At 36.9% G+C, this 16,765-nt stretch overlaps 1 protein-coding gene across 1 annotated transcript; it reads left to right on the plus strand.

The window, feature by feature from the left end:
• Nucleotides 1–515: 515 nt before the first annotated feature.
• Nucleotides 516–16,526, plus strand: LOC111779895 (serine/threonine-protein kinase EDR1-like). The gene is made up of 14 exons (XM_023660086.1): nucleotides 516–1,229; nucleotides 1,975–2,388; nucleotides 2,782–2,885; nucleotides 4,233–4,501; nucleotides 4,582–5,367; nucleotides 5,575–5,615; nucleotides 6,026–6,094; nucleotides 14,464–14,564; nucleotides 14,704–14,782; nucleotides 14,863–14,961; nucleotides 15,294–15,362; nucleotides 15,457–15,506; nucleotides 15,853–16,029; nucleotides 16,122–16,526. Exons 1-14 carry the CDS (start codon nucleotides 789–791, stop codon nucleotides 16,255–16,257), a joined length of 2,835 nt encoding a protein of 944 aa, XP_023515854.1. The 5' UTR covers nucleotides 516–788; the 3' UTR covers nucleotides 16,258–16,526.
• Nucleotides 16,527–16,765: the final 239 nt, after the last annotated feature.

The raw sequence follows: 16,765 nt of genomic DNA on the forward strand, positions 1-16,765 counted from the left end.
TAAAATTATACACAAATTTAATTATAAACGATTAGTATGGTGATCAATTAAATAATTATTATATATATTATAGTTTAAAAATCAAATATCATATATAATGAAGTAAATGATGGTACGATAAAAATAAATAATTAATTGATTAATAATTAATTATTATATATTTATTTTATTTGAATAAACTCAATTAATTAATTGATATTAGCTTACAAAATTATTATAATCAATTATTTAATTATAATAAATAGATAATAATTTATATGTATATAAATTTTATTTTTGACAATATTTTAATTCAAGCAAAACCTTATGCCACATTGGCAGATTGAAATTGCTGCTACGTTGGCAGCTTATGATTGGGCCGTAACCGTCAGTGCGGTAACAGTCAGCGCGGGTCCGTTGATTTGTAGGAAGTCAATTTTGTTATTATAAAAATGAATTTCGGCCACTTCCTTTATCCACACGCTTCCACGTGTGAAGTATCTGAGTACACCCACATTGTCGGATATGGAGGCGAGTGTGTGTAGAGAGACATTTTTTTTCTTCACGCGTTCATTCGTTTTCCTTCCCAAGTCCCAACCATTTCCTATTGACCGTCGTAGCCAAGAAAAGCAGCAGCGCGCACAGACACAGAGAGCGATGAACAGAGAATTCTGAATCGGATTTTGAGGAGCAGAGAAGGTGAATCGGTGTTCTTCGAGAGAGGAATTTGAAGTTGGAAGAGCTGGTGAGTGATTCGAAGTGGCCGAGAAAGTGAGGGGTGTGTGGGAAGGAGAGATTGGAGAAGAGGGATGAAACACATTTTCAAGAAGTTTCATATCGGAAGCAATCACGATCCGAGTCGATCCAACGAGAATCCGTTGCCCGTAGCAGCGTCGTCGTCGTCGTCTCCATGCGTTTCTGATAATCGTCCTGCAACTGCTCCCGGCCTCACTTCTGGCAACTCTCCATTGAGTCCTTCGTCTTCGCCGTCGCTGGCAACAACTCCTCCAGGCGGCGGAAGTGTGACTCCGGTTTCGGTTGCTCCCAATCGGTCTGATTACTTTTCTTCAGAGGAGGAGTTTCAGGTTCAGCTTGCCCTAGCTATTAGCGCCTCCAATTCGGACTTTCGGGATGATCCGGAGAAGGATCAAATTCGTGCTGCGTCGCTTTTGAGCTTCGGAAATCATCGAATTGATTCCACTGCCAGAGACCAGGGAGATGCTGCCGAGGTGCTCTCCAGACAATATTGGGTGAGATTCTTGTCTTCTGGGAAGTTCATTCGACCATGTTTTCAGTATTGACATAGTAAACAGAATTAATTAGATCAAGATTCAAGGTTTATGCTGCTAATCGACAACAGTTACATCTCTGATCGTATGGATTTCGAATTAATTAGATCAAGATTCTTGTTTTCTGTACGTGGTCACTGCATTAATTATAATTTGACATTATAAACATATTGAGATGACTGAGAGATGGATTTCGAATTATCATAATCTAATGCATCATTCTTGTAGACGAGGATTTAGTACATCTTTTTTCTCCCCATACATTTTTATCATGTCTAGGATGGTTCAACTAGCATTTCTATTGGCTTAGTCTAACTACGTCAAGAACTGAAATAAAAAAAATTACCCTAAAACCACTAAGCACCTGCATAATCGCAGAGTTGTTTGGCTCATGGGAAAAATCAAGACACCCTTTGGAAATAAGTATCTTAGAGAAGTTTAAACGAAGCATATTTGAAACAGAAAGTGAGAAATTAATTGTTTTAAGCTACCTATGTTTAAGAAAACTAGTTGCGTCGTATGTTTGCGACACTTCCTAGTCAATCCAGGAGGTAACTGCTGCATCAATATATTGTAACATCTACACTGGTGGAGCTGGACTTGCCACAACCTTGTCACGTTGCTCTGATATTCTTTTTCTTGCTACTCTGCACTGTAGGGTCATTCAGTCTTTTAGTAATACTATTTTTTTTTATTGCATTTTAAGGAATACAATCTGCTTGGCTATGAAGATAAAGTGGTCAATGGGTTTTATGATGTTCTCTCCACGGATTCAGCAGTCCAAGGAAAAATTCCATCTCTATCTGATATTGAAGCAAGCTTTGGTAGTTCTGGCTTTGAAGTCGTGATGGTCAATATGACAGTTGATCGTGCATTAGAAGAGCTAGTGCAAATTGCTCAATGTATTGCAGATTGCCCTGGTACTGAGGTGAGGGTTTTGGTTCAAAGGCTTGCTGAGCTTGTTATGGGACATATGGGCGGACCTGTAAAGGACGCCCATTTTATGCTAGCAAGGTGGATGGAAAGAAGCACAGAGTTAAGGACTTCTCTTCACACCAGTGTATTGCCTATTGGTTCCATCAATATTGGCCTCTCAAGACATCGTGCATTGCTTTTCAAGGTTGGTTGACTCAAATGACTCTTAGATATCTGTAATATCATGCAAACGGCCTTTACTGAGTAGTACCTTCTAAGACCATGAGCTGTCATAGCAGTTTATGTTAGAGATTTCCTCTATGAGATCGCTTGTTAAATGTGATAAAGGATGTGGTTTTACTGTCAATATGAAGAACTTGAAAAAGGTCGATTTTCTTTCTTAATTATAATATAGCGTCGAAGTAAAAGGCCCTAGAGCCCTAATAAGGTGTCAGGAAAATAAAATGGTCTGGGTGTTACAAGTTCTGAGTATACTGTTTTTGGTGATATTATGTTTTATACATTATTTAAAGTTTTATTATCATTATTAAACAAAAAATTTACTGACATTATATGAGCCGTTTCTCCTTGGCTATAGGTGTTAGCTGACAGTATCAAGATGCCTTGTAGGCTTGTTAAAGGTAGTCACTATACAGGTGTCGAAGAAGATGCTGTGAACATTATAAAGTTGGAGGATGAAAGGTATACCCCTGTTCTGTTCCATTCATTTCATCATTAATGGTATTTTTGAATTTATAATAACTGGGCAAAAAGTCATGTAATCGATAATATTTTGTTTGGGTTAGGATGTTCATAGTTATTGAAGCTTTCTGAGATAGTTCGTTCCACCCGGCACTTTCACAGTTTTGATTTTAATTTTTATCTTGGTTTATAGTTTTCTTTAAGTGTCACAAGTATACAGACCTTGAAGTATCTCCCATATTTCCTAAAAGATCTTCCTATTCCGTTATTTACTAAACTACTTTGAAACCGACATTATTGGGTTTGTCTAAATGAACTTGAGATTGTCCAACAGAGAAAGTACAAGGCTAAACGGTAAAAAATTTGGAAGTGCCAAAGACTCAATTATTACCATCCATAGATCAAGGACTAAATTGTGACTTTTATGAAAGTCGTGAGAACCTAAATTATTTTTAACCTATAAGAAATTCACTCATACTTTTTATTGGACAATCTAATATCAAAATATATTAAGCTTCCCAACATGAAGTTTTAGATCCGCCATTGATAGGATTGATGGATATCAAAGATATAGGTTTCACTACTTCGAATCTTGGGGTTTAGTTAGTTAGGCAAATTTGATAGAATAATGTCAGTTGACTCGTTAAGCTAATGTGAAATTTCTTCATCCAGTATGCATGTATACTGCATCATCCTCCAAAAATACTTTTTTTTTGTTTTCTTTTTTTTCTGTATGCGTGAATCTCCATTAGGATATCATACAATTGCATCTTGAGCTTTAAACAATATTTTGGTCATCTTAATGCCTCTATTTTAGCCCCTCTGATGTTTTGTCTCCAAGTCGGGTTCCTTGTAATTTTTATAGCTTCCTTTGTTGGTTGGGTTATTATGTTTGTGGATATATTCCAGTAAATGTTAGTCTTTAATTCTTTTGGTGTCCATTAGCTGTAATAATTATGTTATTCATCTAAAAAAAAGCTGTAATAATTAGGTTACCATTATTGTTGGTTTCTTTGCTTAATAGTTGGTCTTTCCCTGTTTTACACATTCATTCCATTTGCCTTGCTTAAAGTTGGATCATTGTCAAGAAATTCTATTTTTAATAAGTAACAGAACTTTGTTAAGAAATTGTATTATTATCAATTGGGAAGCTCTTATACCTCCGTGGCAGTTGTTGGGGTTTCTTCCATTTGGGATTTCAGTTGTTCAATAAAATGACAATTTGTTTCTTCTTAAAAGAAAAATAAAATGCGACTGTTAAGTAAAATTAGTCCTAAAGGGCTCATTTAGTGTTGCGTACACTTCTATCAAAACCAATTGATATGAGTATTTAATTTCTGCTTTCAGGGAGTTTTTGGTTGATCTAATGGCAGCTCCTGGAACACTTATACCAGCAGACATATTAAGTGCAAAGGATACTACTTCCATTAAGCCTTACAACCCTAAAGTAAGCAAAATTTCTTCTCTTCACCACTATAATGATGCTGGAATTTCTTCTGCGAAGCCAACATCATTACTTGAGGAAGGCAGCAGTCAAAACTTTGAAGCAGAGGCCAGCTCACTGGTGGATGAGAAACTGAGCTATGGAAGGACAGAGTCTGTGCCGTCAAGCTCAGGTGCGTAGTATGACATTTACTTTATTTCTCCAGTACCTGCTAGAATAACTCCATATTAATCGGAGATTTTTCCTTGTTAGGTACTGAGACTTCTCGATACAAAGGGGCCCATTTTGGTGATAGTAATATTAGACTGAATGTCAATGTAGTTTCACTTGGTCAAAGCTCCGAGGATTCCAAAAATCTTTTTGAAGATCTTAATCCTTTCCAAATAAAAGGAACTGGAAAAAGTTTCATTCTTAACAAATCCTCTGACAATAAAATTGAGGAGCTTCGGAAACCTGCTATTGGGCATGCTCCTGTGCCGTTATGGAAAAACCGGGTTGTTTTCAATGCAGTTCCCAAGAATAAAGAGTATGATTATATGGAGGGCCGTTTTCCAAGAACTAATTGTAGACCTAATGATCATAATACTGCATGCTCTTCTGTCTCTGAAAATGTTAATCCTAGTGGTTCAGGAATTTCCATTGACTCGAGGGTATCGATGAGAAGTGCTGAAGTTGGAAGTTCTTCATCTAATATGAACTTGCGGTCGACATCCACAATGATAGAGCCTAATATTTTGCCTTTGATTGACGAGCAGAACAGAAAGCTCAATGGAGAATATTCTGGAAATATAGACATGCAGGACGAAAAGGTAGATGCCGTTGTTGGACGTGATAATTTAAGCAGATTTGATGACCGTAGAAAGTTCACATATGATAGATCTGTTGGGACCAATTTGATATTGAAGGATCCGGGAAGTCCCAGCATATTGATTGATCCAAGTTCGAGGAGTAGGTTTGAGCAAGTTTATGATGACGTGGATGTAGGCCAATGTGAAATCCAATGGGAGGACCTCGTTATTGGGGAAAGGATTGGACTAGGTAAGCTAATGGCTGATCAGAATTTTATATTTCACAAACATTATAGGGGCTGAGGTTGGAAATAAAATATAATTGCTTCATTCCATGGTGAAACTTATTTATAAATTGCTCTCTCTTTCAATTGTTTAAACCTTTGAAATAGTTTACCTTTAACACCTTGGAAATCTTCATTTTTCCCTCTTTTAATTCCATGTTTTCTATATATAGGTTCATATGGAGAAGTCTACCATGCTGATTGGAATGGCACAGTGAGTTATATTAACTATATTTCTATGTTGTTGTGTTCTGTAGCCAGTCTACCAATATTAAGCTTGGTACATTCATTTTTGCATTTTGTTTTTAGCTGCAATAACTTGTCTGATCCAAATTACTACTGTTAACTCTCTCCTTATGATAAAATGCTTGAAATAGTATGTTGAAATTGTTAAACTATCACTACTAAACCCTGATTGTTTTCCAATTGTTTAACCATTAAACCTGGAAGTTTGAACCAATTAGTTAGGTTGTCTTAACACCCCATTTGTTAATTAGTTAGGTTGAAATATTCCTTCCTTGCTCTTATGGTCCTTTTAAATTTATACAGTTGTGTCTGCAAGTAATATCACACCGAATGTCTTTTCCAATCCTAACATCTTGATGTTAATTGATGGATTTGCAGGAGGTTGCTGTGAAGAAATTCTTAGACCAGGATTTTTCTGGCGCTGCTTTAGCTGAGTTCAAAAGAGAAGTAAGTGGAGCAGTTACTTCTAGAAAAATAGACTTCTCAATGCATATCTTAATGGAAGAAATTTACATGTTTAATAGTTTGTCTTATGTGATCGAATCTACTAAAATAATGTACCGTATGTGATAGAATGTTGATTAATTATGGGAGGAAGAAAGCTTTGGTAGATTTCTGCTCTCTGGATTGGAAGTCTTGGGGAGGTAGACAGTTGATGAGCCTGAGTGACTTTGGATCTGTTAGTGAAAGTGGGAGTTATTGAATGGTTAATGAGAAAATTAAATTATGAAAGCAAGAAGAGAATACAAAAAGATATTTAGATTTCAAACCATTACTCAAATCAAAACTAAATCTAACTCCTAATCTAGATTTAATTAGATACTAACTGACAACAATCTAAATAAATACGTGATCTTTAACACTCCTCTTTGTTTAGATGCTGTGAACTCCAAGCTTTTTTCTGAACACCCATCTTGCTCTAATTATCTTTCTGTTTAGAGGTCGATCAACCAACTCCCAGATTTTGTTTTTCTCGATCACTGAAAGCTCCTCCTCGGACAGGTGCATCATCAACCAANGCTACCAAAGATTAAAAGATTAAATTGTTTGGTGCATTAGAAATTTGATTCACCTCCATTAATTCTTCCCAATTCCATTGCTCATTTCCAGCAAAATGAACATCTCGGCTCACAATAACACAACTAATGTGTGGTTGAAAAACTCTCTAAGCTTTTGATATAATGTTATACCCAACAAAAATGACAGCTTCTGCCTTTTTGTGAAGCTTATCACACTTGAGCTGTGGANCTAGTACTATACCCAACAAATATGCCAACTTCTGCCTTTTTGTCAAGCTTATCACGCTTGACCTGTGCAATGTAAGTGAAGCAAAGACTCCCAAATACTTTAAGGAACTTTAAAGAAGGTTTGTAACCATACCAAGCTTCAAATGGTGTCAGGTCCTTCACAGCTTTTGTTGAAATTCTATTTTGCAAGCACACAACAGTGTTTGCTGCTTTTCTCCAAAAACATTTTGGAAGATCCTTCTCATGAAGCATGCATCTCGTCATCTCCAATATGAATCTATTCCTCCTGACGCCATTCTGTTGAGGAGTGTATGGTGTTGTCAATTGATGTTCAATTTTAATCTCTTCACAAAACCTGTTAAAAGTTTCTGAAGTGTACTCCTTGCCATTATCTGATCTTATAGTCTGAATTAAGCATGCACTTTCATTCTTAACTTTGGCTTTGAATTTCCAAAATACACCCGCAACTTCTGACTTTTGCTTCAGCAAGAATATCCAACACATTCTTGTTAGATCATTAATAAAAGCAATGTAATAAAGATTACCATTTAATGATGGTGTTCGCTGAGGACTACAAAGATCAGTATGAACCAGTTGCAGCTTTTTCGAGCCTCTCCATGCCTGTTTAGGAAAGGGTTGCCTATGTTGCTTCCCAAAATTACAAGCACGGTAAGGAGGCATGTCATCATCAATGTCAATGAGTTCTTCTACCATCTTCTTTGACTGCATCTGAAGCAAACCTCGATGATGAAAGTGCCCAAGTCTTTTGTGCCAAATCTCAGTGGCACTAGCTTTGGATATAAAGGCCGTCGGATTTAGAGCAAAGCCTTTTCCTTTTATTTTGACATTGAACAAGTCTTTGCCACTAGCATCTCTGATCAAACACCACTTATTCTCAAACAACACTTTATAGCCTTTATTAAGTAACTGACCAACGCTTAGGCGATTTTGATCAATTTTAGGCACAAATAAAACATCTGGAATAAATTTTGTATCTTCATAGCTTGTTATAGCTACTGTGCCTTTTCCCTTGACTTCCAAGTGTTCACCATTGTCAATCCTCACTCTCTTGACTTCTTCCGTGTCTCTTAATTCCTCAAAAAACTCCTTCTCATATGTCATATGATTTGTGCACCCACTGTCAATCAACCAGCTCTCGCTTGATTCTTTGCTTGAGGAAGAAGTGACCATAAACAATCGATCTTCTTCTTCTTCTTCTTGATCAACTACCTGTGCATCTACTTCTTTCACCTGATCTTTGGCTTTACAGATCGTAGCTTCATGTCCAAGTTGATTGCATTTGGAGCATTTGGCGTCAGGTCTTCTCCAACACTTGTATGGTGGATGACCTTTCTTCTCACAATGGCGGCAAGGTGGATAGGATTTTTGAAACCTCCTCCTTTTGTCTTCTGATAATTGGCAAATGAATCTCCATACGTCAATTGATTTTTGAAATTTTTGTTGTTTTTATACCTGCTGCTGTCTTGATGCTTAACAAGTAAGGCACCTTCAATCACCCCTTCTTGCCTCATAGACCTCCTTTGCTCTTGTGCTTGTAAAGCATTCAAGAGCTCTGTAAGAGAAATCTTTCACAAGTCTTTGGTGTTCTCCAGAGTAGTAATGGTGGCTTTAAACTTCTCTGGAACAGTGACTAACAGCTTTTCAACGATCCTGGAATCATTTAATACAGAACCAAGCAATCTCACCTTGTTGGCGATGCTGAGAAGTCTGTCAGAGTACTCTTTTACCGACTCTGACTCCATCTTCTGCAACTCGAAATCCCTGATCAAATTCAGGACTTTCATTCCACGAATCCTCTCATCTCCTTCATATTCAGCCTTGAGATAATCCCAGATTTCCTTTGCTGTTTTGAGGGACATTATTCGCATGAAGATCATTTGAGATACAGCGGCAAATAGGCAAGCTTTCGCCTTTGATTTCTTTGTCTTCTTTTCCTTCTGTAATTTGATTTGTGCTACAGTAGGATTTGCTGGAAGCGGAGGGACCTCGTAATTCTCTTCTATTGCTTCCCAAAGATCCAAGGCCTCCAAATAAGTCTCCATACAAACTGCCCACATTTGATAATTGTCTCCATCGGAGACTGGTGGTGCAACAGCTGAAAAACTTGATTCTCCTCCCATTTTGATCTCACAGATCCCTTAAGAAGATAGCTCTGATACCAATTGTTAGTGAAAGAGGGAGTTATTGAATGGTTAATGAGAAGATTAAATTATGAAAGCAAGAATACTCTCTATATACACAAAGAATACAAAAAGATATTTAGAAAATCTACCTAAAAAATCTGCAGAAAATCTGGTAACAAACCCGTACTCAAATCAAAACTAAATCTAACTCCTAACGTAGATTTAATTAGATACTAACTGACAGCAATCTAAACAAATACGGGATCTTTAACAGGATCATTGGCCTATTATTTGAGTCCTAAAATTGGTGTCCGAGCCCCTTTTGTTTTGAAAAGCATCCTTCCTTTAAATCCCTACCCACCTACATGATGGAATGCTATGACTCCAGGTACATGGGAGGGGTATCGTTCTGTGAGGAAATTGAGTTCTTTGAAAAGGATCACTTAAACTTTGAATCGAAACGCTTTTGGAGACATTAGGATTAAGAAACAGGAGAGCATACTGAGCTCAAGCTCAAGGCATCTTCATATCACACAGAAATATGTGATTGACTGATTTATCGATGAAAAAAGGAAAAAGTGGTTGTAAACTTGCACCGACGCCATGGAACCACATAAAAAATTAGGAAAGTCAAGGAAGAAATTGTGGTGAACAACGAGATGTACTAGAGGCCAATGAAGAGGTTTATATATCTAACTCATACTCAACCAAACATAACGTAGCATGATCAACATGAGCCTCACCTTCAAACATTGTATAGAGTGCTATTTACCTGAAAGAAACTTGAGGAAAAGGAATTTTGTTCAAATACAACAATTCTCTTGCATTGGAAGCTCACATTAATTCTGGCTATGCCAAATGAATGGTGACAAAAGATCCACAAGTTGAACACAATTCTATGTGGGAAACACTCGCACTATTTATTAAGACCAATCAAGAAGAGATTACAAGACACTTTATAGAATACTACTGCTTTGCTTTGTATTTCTTGGGATGAAAACCTAGGTAGGGTGGAGGGGTATTTAAATGAGAGGCTAGACAATCTATTCCTAAAATTTCTCAATCTTTTTCCTAAAATATTTAGATATCTTTATTCCTAAAATACTTAAATCACTTTCCTAAAATATCTAGGTATCGTTATTCCTAAAATACCTAAATCATTTTCCTAAAGTAAATATACAATGAACTCATACAATTATTGGGCTCGACCCTATTGGGCTAGTGGTGATAACACTCCCCCTCAACACTAGTCCTCATTCGTTGCACTGACAATGTAAACTCTGATGTTATCCCTTTTGTAAACAAGTCTTCCACTTGGTCTTCTGTCTTGATTTGCTGCATTTCAATTTCTTCCATCAAATAGAATGGTAGTGCACCTCCACATGCTTTATTCTAGCATGAAACACCAGATTTTGTGCTATGCGAATCGCAGATTGGTTGTTACAATGAAGTAGTATTGAATAGTCAATTTTCTAGTGCCAATCTTTCATCAAGAGTTTCAGTCATGTACTTTCCTGAACTGTTCCAATCGCTGCTCTGTACTCTGCTTCTCTAGTTGACAATAATATTGTTGATTGTCTTTTGCTACACCAAGACGTTGTTCTCGAACCGAGCTTGACCACATACCTGGTGCTTGATCTTCGGGTATCGTGATATCCTGCATAGTCAGCATCACGGTATCTAGCTAGCTTGTAGTCTTCGCTTCTTTTATACAAATGATCATAATTGATTGTGCCTTTGACATATCTCAAGGTTTGTCGAGCTGCATCCAAATGAGGCTTCTTTGCACTTTGCGTGTGCTGACTAATGACTCCAACTCCATTCTCAAATTTCTTCGGTGGGTCCATGTAGAACTCTTTGTTTAACTCTCTGTGCAAGAAAGCATTCTACATATCCTTCTGCCATAACTTCCAATCTCTTTTTATCGCAAGTACTGGAGGAACTTGTATGATAGTGATATTCGTCACTAGACTAAACGTTTCATCTTAGTCTAGTCCATATTCTTGAGAGAACCCTCGAGCTACATATTGAGTCTTGTATCTTTCGATTGATCCATTCGAGAGACACATTATTTCGTAAGCCCACTTGCAAGAGATGAATTTGATATTTTTTTGTCTTGGTACTAGTTCCCAAGTTTGATTATGTTCTAGGACTATAATTTCTTCCTCCATCGCTTTCTGCCAAGCCAAGTTTTCTGATGCTTCTTCATGTCTCTGGCTCATTAACTCTGTTTTCTACTATGGATTTGACTTTTGGATTATTTCTGACTCTCTAAGTTGTTGAGGTGCCATTTCCTTTTCACCAGGTTTGCTTGGTTGAGTCACTTGTTGCTCATCAACATTGGTGNTTGTTTTCTACTCTAGATTTGACTTTTGGATTATTTCTGACTCTCTAAGTTGTTGAGGTGCCATTTCCTTTTCACTAGGTTTGCTTGGTTGAGTCACTTGTTGCTCATCAACATTGGTGTCACTCAAATCTCCAGGCACGTCAACATTTAAGCAAATATTTACAGTTTGCTCCCCGTCTTATGTGGAAGAATTTCTTCAGTGTTGTCTAGGCCAGATACTACTTCCTTCTTTAAGGGCCACCCTTGCGCCACTCAGATCATCAATCATGTGGTTTCAGCATCCTGAATCAATGATCCAGTCGTCCTCGTAATCAATATGTTCTCTCATCATTGCCATGAGCCCTAGCTCGTCTTCTTCTATGACACATTGTCTCTGCATCTCATTCCTTCTCAATCTCTATGTTGGAGGATGCCACATTGCTTTCGATAAATTTTTTCTTGGACCAACAATCCCTGGACATGTGACCCTTCTTCCCGCAATTGTAGCAAATACCATCAAATCTCTTCCCTTGAGAACTCTTGTTGTCGTTCTTCTTAACTCTCTTAGGTTGTGTAGTTCCCTGGTGACTTCTTCCTCTGTTACCATTTTTGTATCCATGTTTTGTAGACGACGTCTTGTTGCTCCGAACTTCACTTGTGTATAGTGCTTCTTCTTCCCCCTTTAATGTGATGTTTCCTATTTGTTTAGCCATGGCTTCTTGACTGGCTAACAAATTTTCGAACTCTACAAGTGATGGTTGAGTGGGTCATCCTTGTATAGTGACAATGAAGCTTCTATATTCTGATCGCAATTCGTGGATAATGATCTTCTCCATTCGACCTTCTCCAATTGCAGACTTCGGGTCTAGTTCAGTAATCTCTTGGCAGATCGTCTTGACATTGTGGAAGTACTGAGCAATCGTCATATCACGTTGTGAAATTGATAACAACTCATTCTCCAGAAGTTGTAGCCTTGTATCGTTCTTCTTTGAGAACAACATCACAAACGTATCCCATGCTTCTTTCGCTGTCTTATCATCCCACGTATGCTCTAACATCTCTTACTTTGATTGTGGTCTTTAGGCAAACATTGTTTTGCCTACTTTGATTCTCCATTTGCGCAAGGCACCGTTAGGATCCTCCTCTGATGGTGTAGTTTCACTCTTGCCCAAGATCTCCCAAAGATCATGTCCTTGTAAATAGGACATCATGCATGTTGCCACATGTTATAGTTGTTGTTGAGTTTCTTGATTCCTCCAACGATTTGGGAATCGCCCATCGTGTTGACAATACCTCAGTAATACCAAACAAGCTCTTTCGACACAAGACTTGCAGAGTCACAGACTACTCACGACACACAGAAACTCACTCACTAATAATTTCAAGAAATCGTCTTTGATGTGGAAGATCAAACAGCGCTGCAACCACAGAGCATACTAAGAATTCTAAGAGATCAGACAACCTACACCAACCTCGCTCTGATACCAGATTGTTGAACACAACTCTGTGAGAAACACTCGCGCTCTTTATTTAAGACCAATCGAGAAGAAATTACACGACACTTTGTAGAATATTATTGCTTTGTTGTAGAATACTATTGCTCTGTTGTAGAATACTATTGCTTTGTATTTTTTGGGATGAGAATCTAGGTAGGGTGGAGGGGTATTTATATTAGAGGCTAGGCAATCTATTCCTAAAATTTTTCAATCGTTTTCCTAAAATATTTAAATCATTTTCTTAAAATATTTAGATATCTTTATTCCTAAAATATCTAGGTATCTTTATTCCTAAAATACCTAAATCATTTTCTTAAAGTAAAAATATACAATAGACTAGTACAATTATTGGGCTCGACCTTATTGGGCTAGTAATGATATTTTAATACTACGGTGGGATTCTATACTTTTCTGAGAGGTGATTTGGTAACATGAAGGAGTACAGTTAAAAAAAAAAAAAAAAAAAAAAAGANGCTATGTGAGCTCCTACGGTCAGAGATAATCCTTGGTTACTTGCAGAGTAAGAGAGAGCCGGATAAAGTTGTACTATGACAACGAATTCAGCCATCAAGATTGTTCATAATCCTCGTATTGAAATCGACTGACATTTTATTAAGGATAAACTAGAGAAGGGGATAGTATACCTGGGTATGTGCCCTCATGACTTCAAATAGTAAAACTAGGAATGGATGATATCTTTTCCTTAGCTTGAGGAGAATGTTAAAGAAATAGCTTTAATTTTAGGAATATTGGTGCAATCCTGCTAAATAAATGAGTCGGTCAACTTTTCTATTTTTCTATATTGTTACCTGTTCTCCAAGTAGTTAGTTAGTTTTTCTCTATTATAAAATTTCTATGTACTTCACTGGTGTAGATAAGAAAATATAGACAAAATTGAAGGTTTAGAGACTTATTTACACTTTTTTTTTAATTAAGGAACCTTCTAACATGACCTTGTGTAATTCAACCAAAAATATATTACTGGTCCACTTCTTATTCCTCGTAACACTTCAGTTTTGCTTCAACTCATTTCTTCACTCCTCAATCCACCCTTAATTCTCTTCAATAAGACTCACTCTTCTCCAATGAATCCAATGCCCCCACCATTTAGAGAACTAAGATTCTAGTTCTATATGGCTAATGGGGCAAAATATGAAGTTTTTATGAAGTTTGGTGTTGCTCCATATTGTTGAATCAGTATTCAAAATGAAGATATGATTTGAAGTAGTTGAGATATGATTCAAATATTCAAACTACCAAGATTTTAAGAGATTTTAGGAGATTGTTAGTAGATTTGAATTTATATGATCTGCATGATTTACTATTTCTGGTCCAATATTAGCTATAAATACTGGAATTGTGTAACCCTCTAATCAGTAGACATTAATAAAGCACTGCAGCATCCATCTATTTTATCCATTCCTATCTCTTTCACTATCCCCTTTCCAACACATATGAGGGTTAATTTGTTTTCTTGGAACTAGAGAAATGCAACTTAATTAACAATAGTTACAGGGAATGATCATTGTACTTGCATTTTGTTTGAGTTATATCTACAATCAGCCATCTTTGACAATGAACTCAAAATCTCTTGTGCTGTAAGGTACTGATAATGCGGCAGCTACGTCATCCAAATATTGTTCTTTTTATGGGTGCAGTCACTCGTCCTCCTAACCTTTCCATTGTTACTGAGTTTCTTCCAAGGTATAGCTTAAATTTTGCTTTAAATAAATCCCCATCCCTCCCTCGCCCCTAAAAGTAAGAGGAAGAAAAATGTTCAGATCATCTAGACGTGCTCGCCTGTTTTCTTGACTGAAATTTTCCTGATGCCATTAAACTCCAGAGGAAGCTTGTACCGGATCATTCACCGCCCAAATTGTCAAATTGATGAAAGCCGCAGAATAAAAATGGCCCTTGATGTGGTATGACTAACTTTGAGTATCTTATTCGACTAATGTTTTGAGTAAAATATCGTCTTCTGAATTCGTTATTACAATGGCAGGCAAGGGGCATGAATTGCTTGCATACAAGTAATCCAACAATTGTTCACCGAGATCTGAAGTCACCGAATCTTTTAGTTGATAAGAACTGGAATGTAAAGGTATAACAACTCTCCTACTGCTGATGCTGATGTTTTACGGCTATGGTCTATTAATTGAGTATCTTATTCAACTAAGTTTGCATTTTGTTTGAGTTATTGGTTGATAAGAACTGGAATGTAAACTTCCTCCCATCGCCTACAATCATTGTTATTAGTGTATCTTCATACTGAGATTTATATAATTTTTTTTTTTTAATGTTTTATGGGTATTATAACAAATATAAAAGAAATCGATGTGGAATCCTCCAATTTACTGATATATCAGCAGGCGTTTTAATCATTGTTAATTTTATTGGTTTTCTTTCTTTTTCTTTCCTTCTTAATTGGTGTAGGTATCAGATTTTGGGTTGTCACGCTTGAAGCACAATACATTTTTGTCATCCAAATCAACTGGAGGAACGGTGAGAAGCTGAGAATGTTGATTTTTACTTTTAAAACATTTCCTTCAGATTTTTCTGTAATAAATTGGTCTCTCATTTTGTTTCCATGTGTTAGCCTGAGTGGATGGCACCAGAAGTTCTCCGGAATGAGCCTTCAAATGAGAAGTAAGTTGGAGTTATAATGTTATTTCTCAAGTTCATTTTTAGTTCACGTTTGAGCATGAGATCTATGTTATCTATGTTACGAATCACGACTCTCCACAATGATATGATATTGTCCATTTTGAACATTAGCTCTCGTGGCTTTGCTTTGGGCTTCTCCAAAAGGCCTCATACCAATAGAGATGTATTCCTTACTTATAAACCCATAATCATTCCCTAAATTAGCTAATGTGGGACTCTCTCCCAAGAATCCTCAACAAATCTATATTTCGGATCTCGATGGTTAGTTGTAAAATGGGAGGTATTTTCTGTATGTCAAATGTGGCTGAGATGTTCTCGGAATGCATAGGTGTGACGTTTATAGCTTTGGAATCATTCTATGGGAACTTGCAACATTGAGACTGCCTTGGAGTGGGATGAACCCTATGCAAGTTGTTGGTGCAGTCGGTTTCCAGAATCGACGACTCGAAATACCCAAGGAAGTGGATACCACGGTTGCAAGGATTATCTGGGAATGCTGGCAAACGTAAGTCACTAGTGTGTGTTTTTAGCACTCTTTTCTTCTACATATCAAGTTAATATTCATGTTCCTTTTGTTTATGCTTCTCCCTGCCCCAGCGATCCAAACTTGCGCCCCTCATTTGCACAATTGGCCAATATTTTGAAGCCACTGCAGCGGCTCGTCATGCCGCTGCATTCGGACCAGCCGAGTTCATCGGTGCTGCAAGAGATATCTGTAAATTCTACACCTTGATTGGTATGCCTCATTTTTTTTTGTCAAGTGTGAATAAGGAAACTGGTTTTGGTTTCTCTTGAGTTGGGGCTGTATTGTATATATTTTTTTCAAAATGTAAAAAATAAGTATTCAAAGAAAGGGAAAGGAAAGAGATAGAAAAGGAAAAAGGTTGTAGAGGTAAATTATCGTTAAAAATGTGATGCTGTTGCTACCAAAAGATGGTAGCTCTCACCAAAGAATCCAGAACACTGAATTGAATTGAATGGAATGGAATTGAATTTTTCATAGTTACGTTGATCTGATGATCAAAATTAAATATATTTTTCTCCTTTACGTTGAATATATTATTTAATATTATTTAATATTTAGTTAACTATAGATTACTCTACTCAACTCTTATGCACTTTAGAAGAAGTTGTGTTTATAGATATAACAATCACATGCAAGTCCTTCCCAAGCTGACTAATTACACCGGTCCTATAATTACATCATTTACTTGAAGTACGTTTGATGCTCTAATGAACAA

The sequence above is a fragment of the Cucurbita pepo genome, chromosome LG18, assembly GCF_002806865.2.
Source record: "Cucurbita pepo subsp. pepo cultivar mu-cu-16 chromosome LG18, ASM280686v2, whole genome shotgun sequence".
In the NCBI taxonomy this organism is placed as follows: Eukaryota; Viridiplantae; Streptophyta; class Magnoliopsida; order Cucurbitales; family Cucurbitaceae; genus Cucurbita; species Cucurbita pepo.

Excerpts from the sequence above, each read along its gene's own strand:
- LOC111779895 (XM_023660086.1), top strand. The coding sequence starts at position 789 with ATGAAACACATTTTCAAGAAGTTTCATATCGGAAGCAATCACGATCCG. Across the intron at positions 2,389-2,781 it reads ATCGTGCATTGCTTTTCAAG|GTGTTAGCTGACAGTATCAA; the intron begins GTTGGTTGACTC and ends CCTTGGCTATAG. Across the intron at positions 6,095-14,463 it reads TAGCTGAGTTCAAAAGAGAA|GTACTGATAATGCGGCAGCT; the intron begins GTAAGTGGAGCA and ends TTGTGCTGTAAG.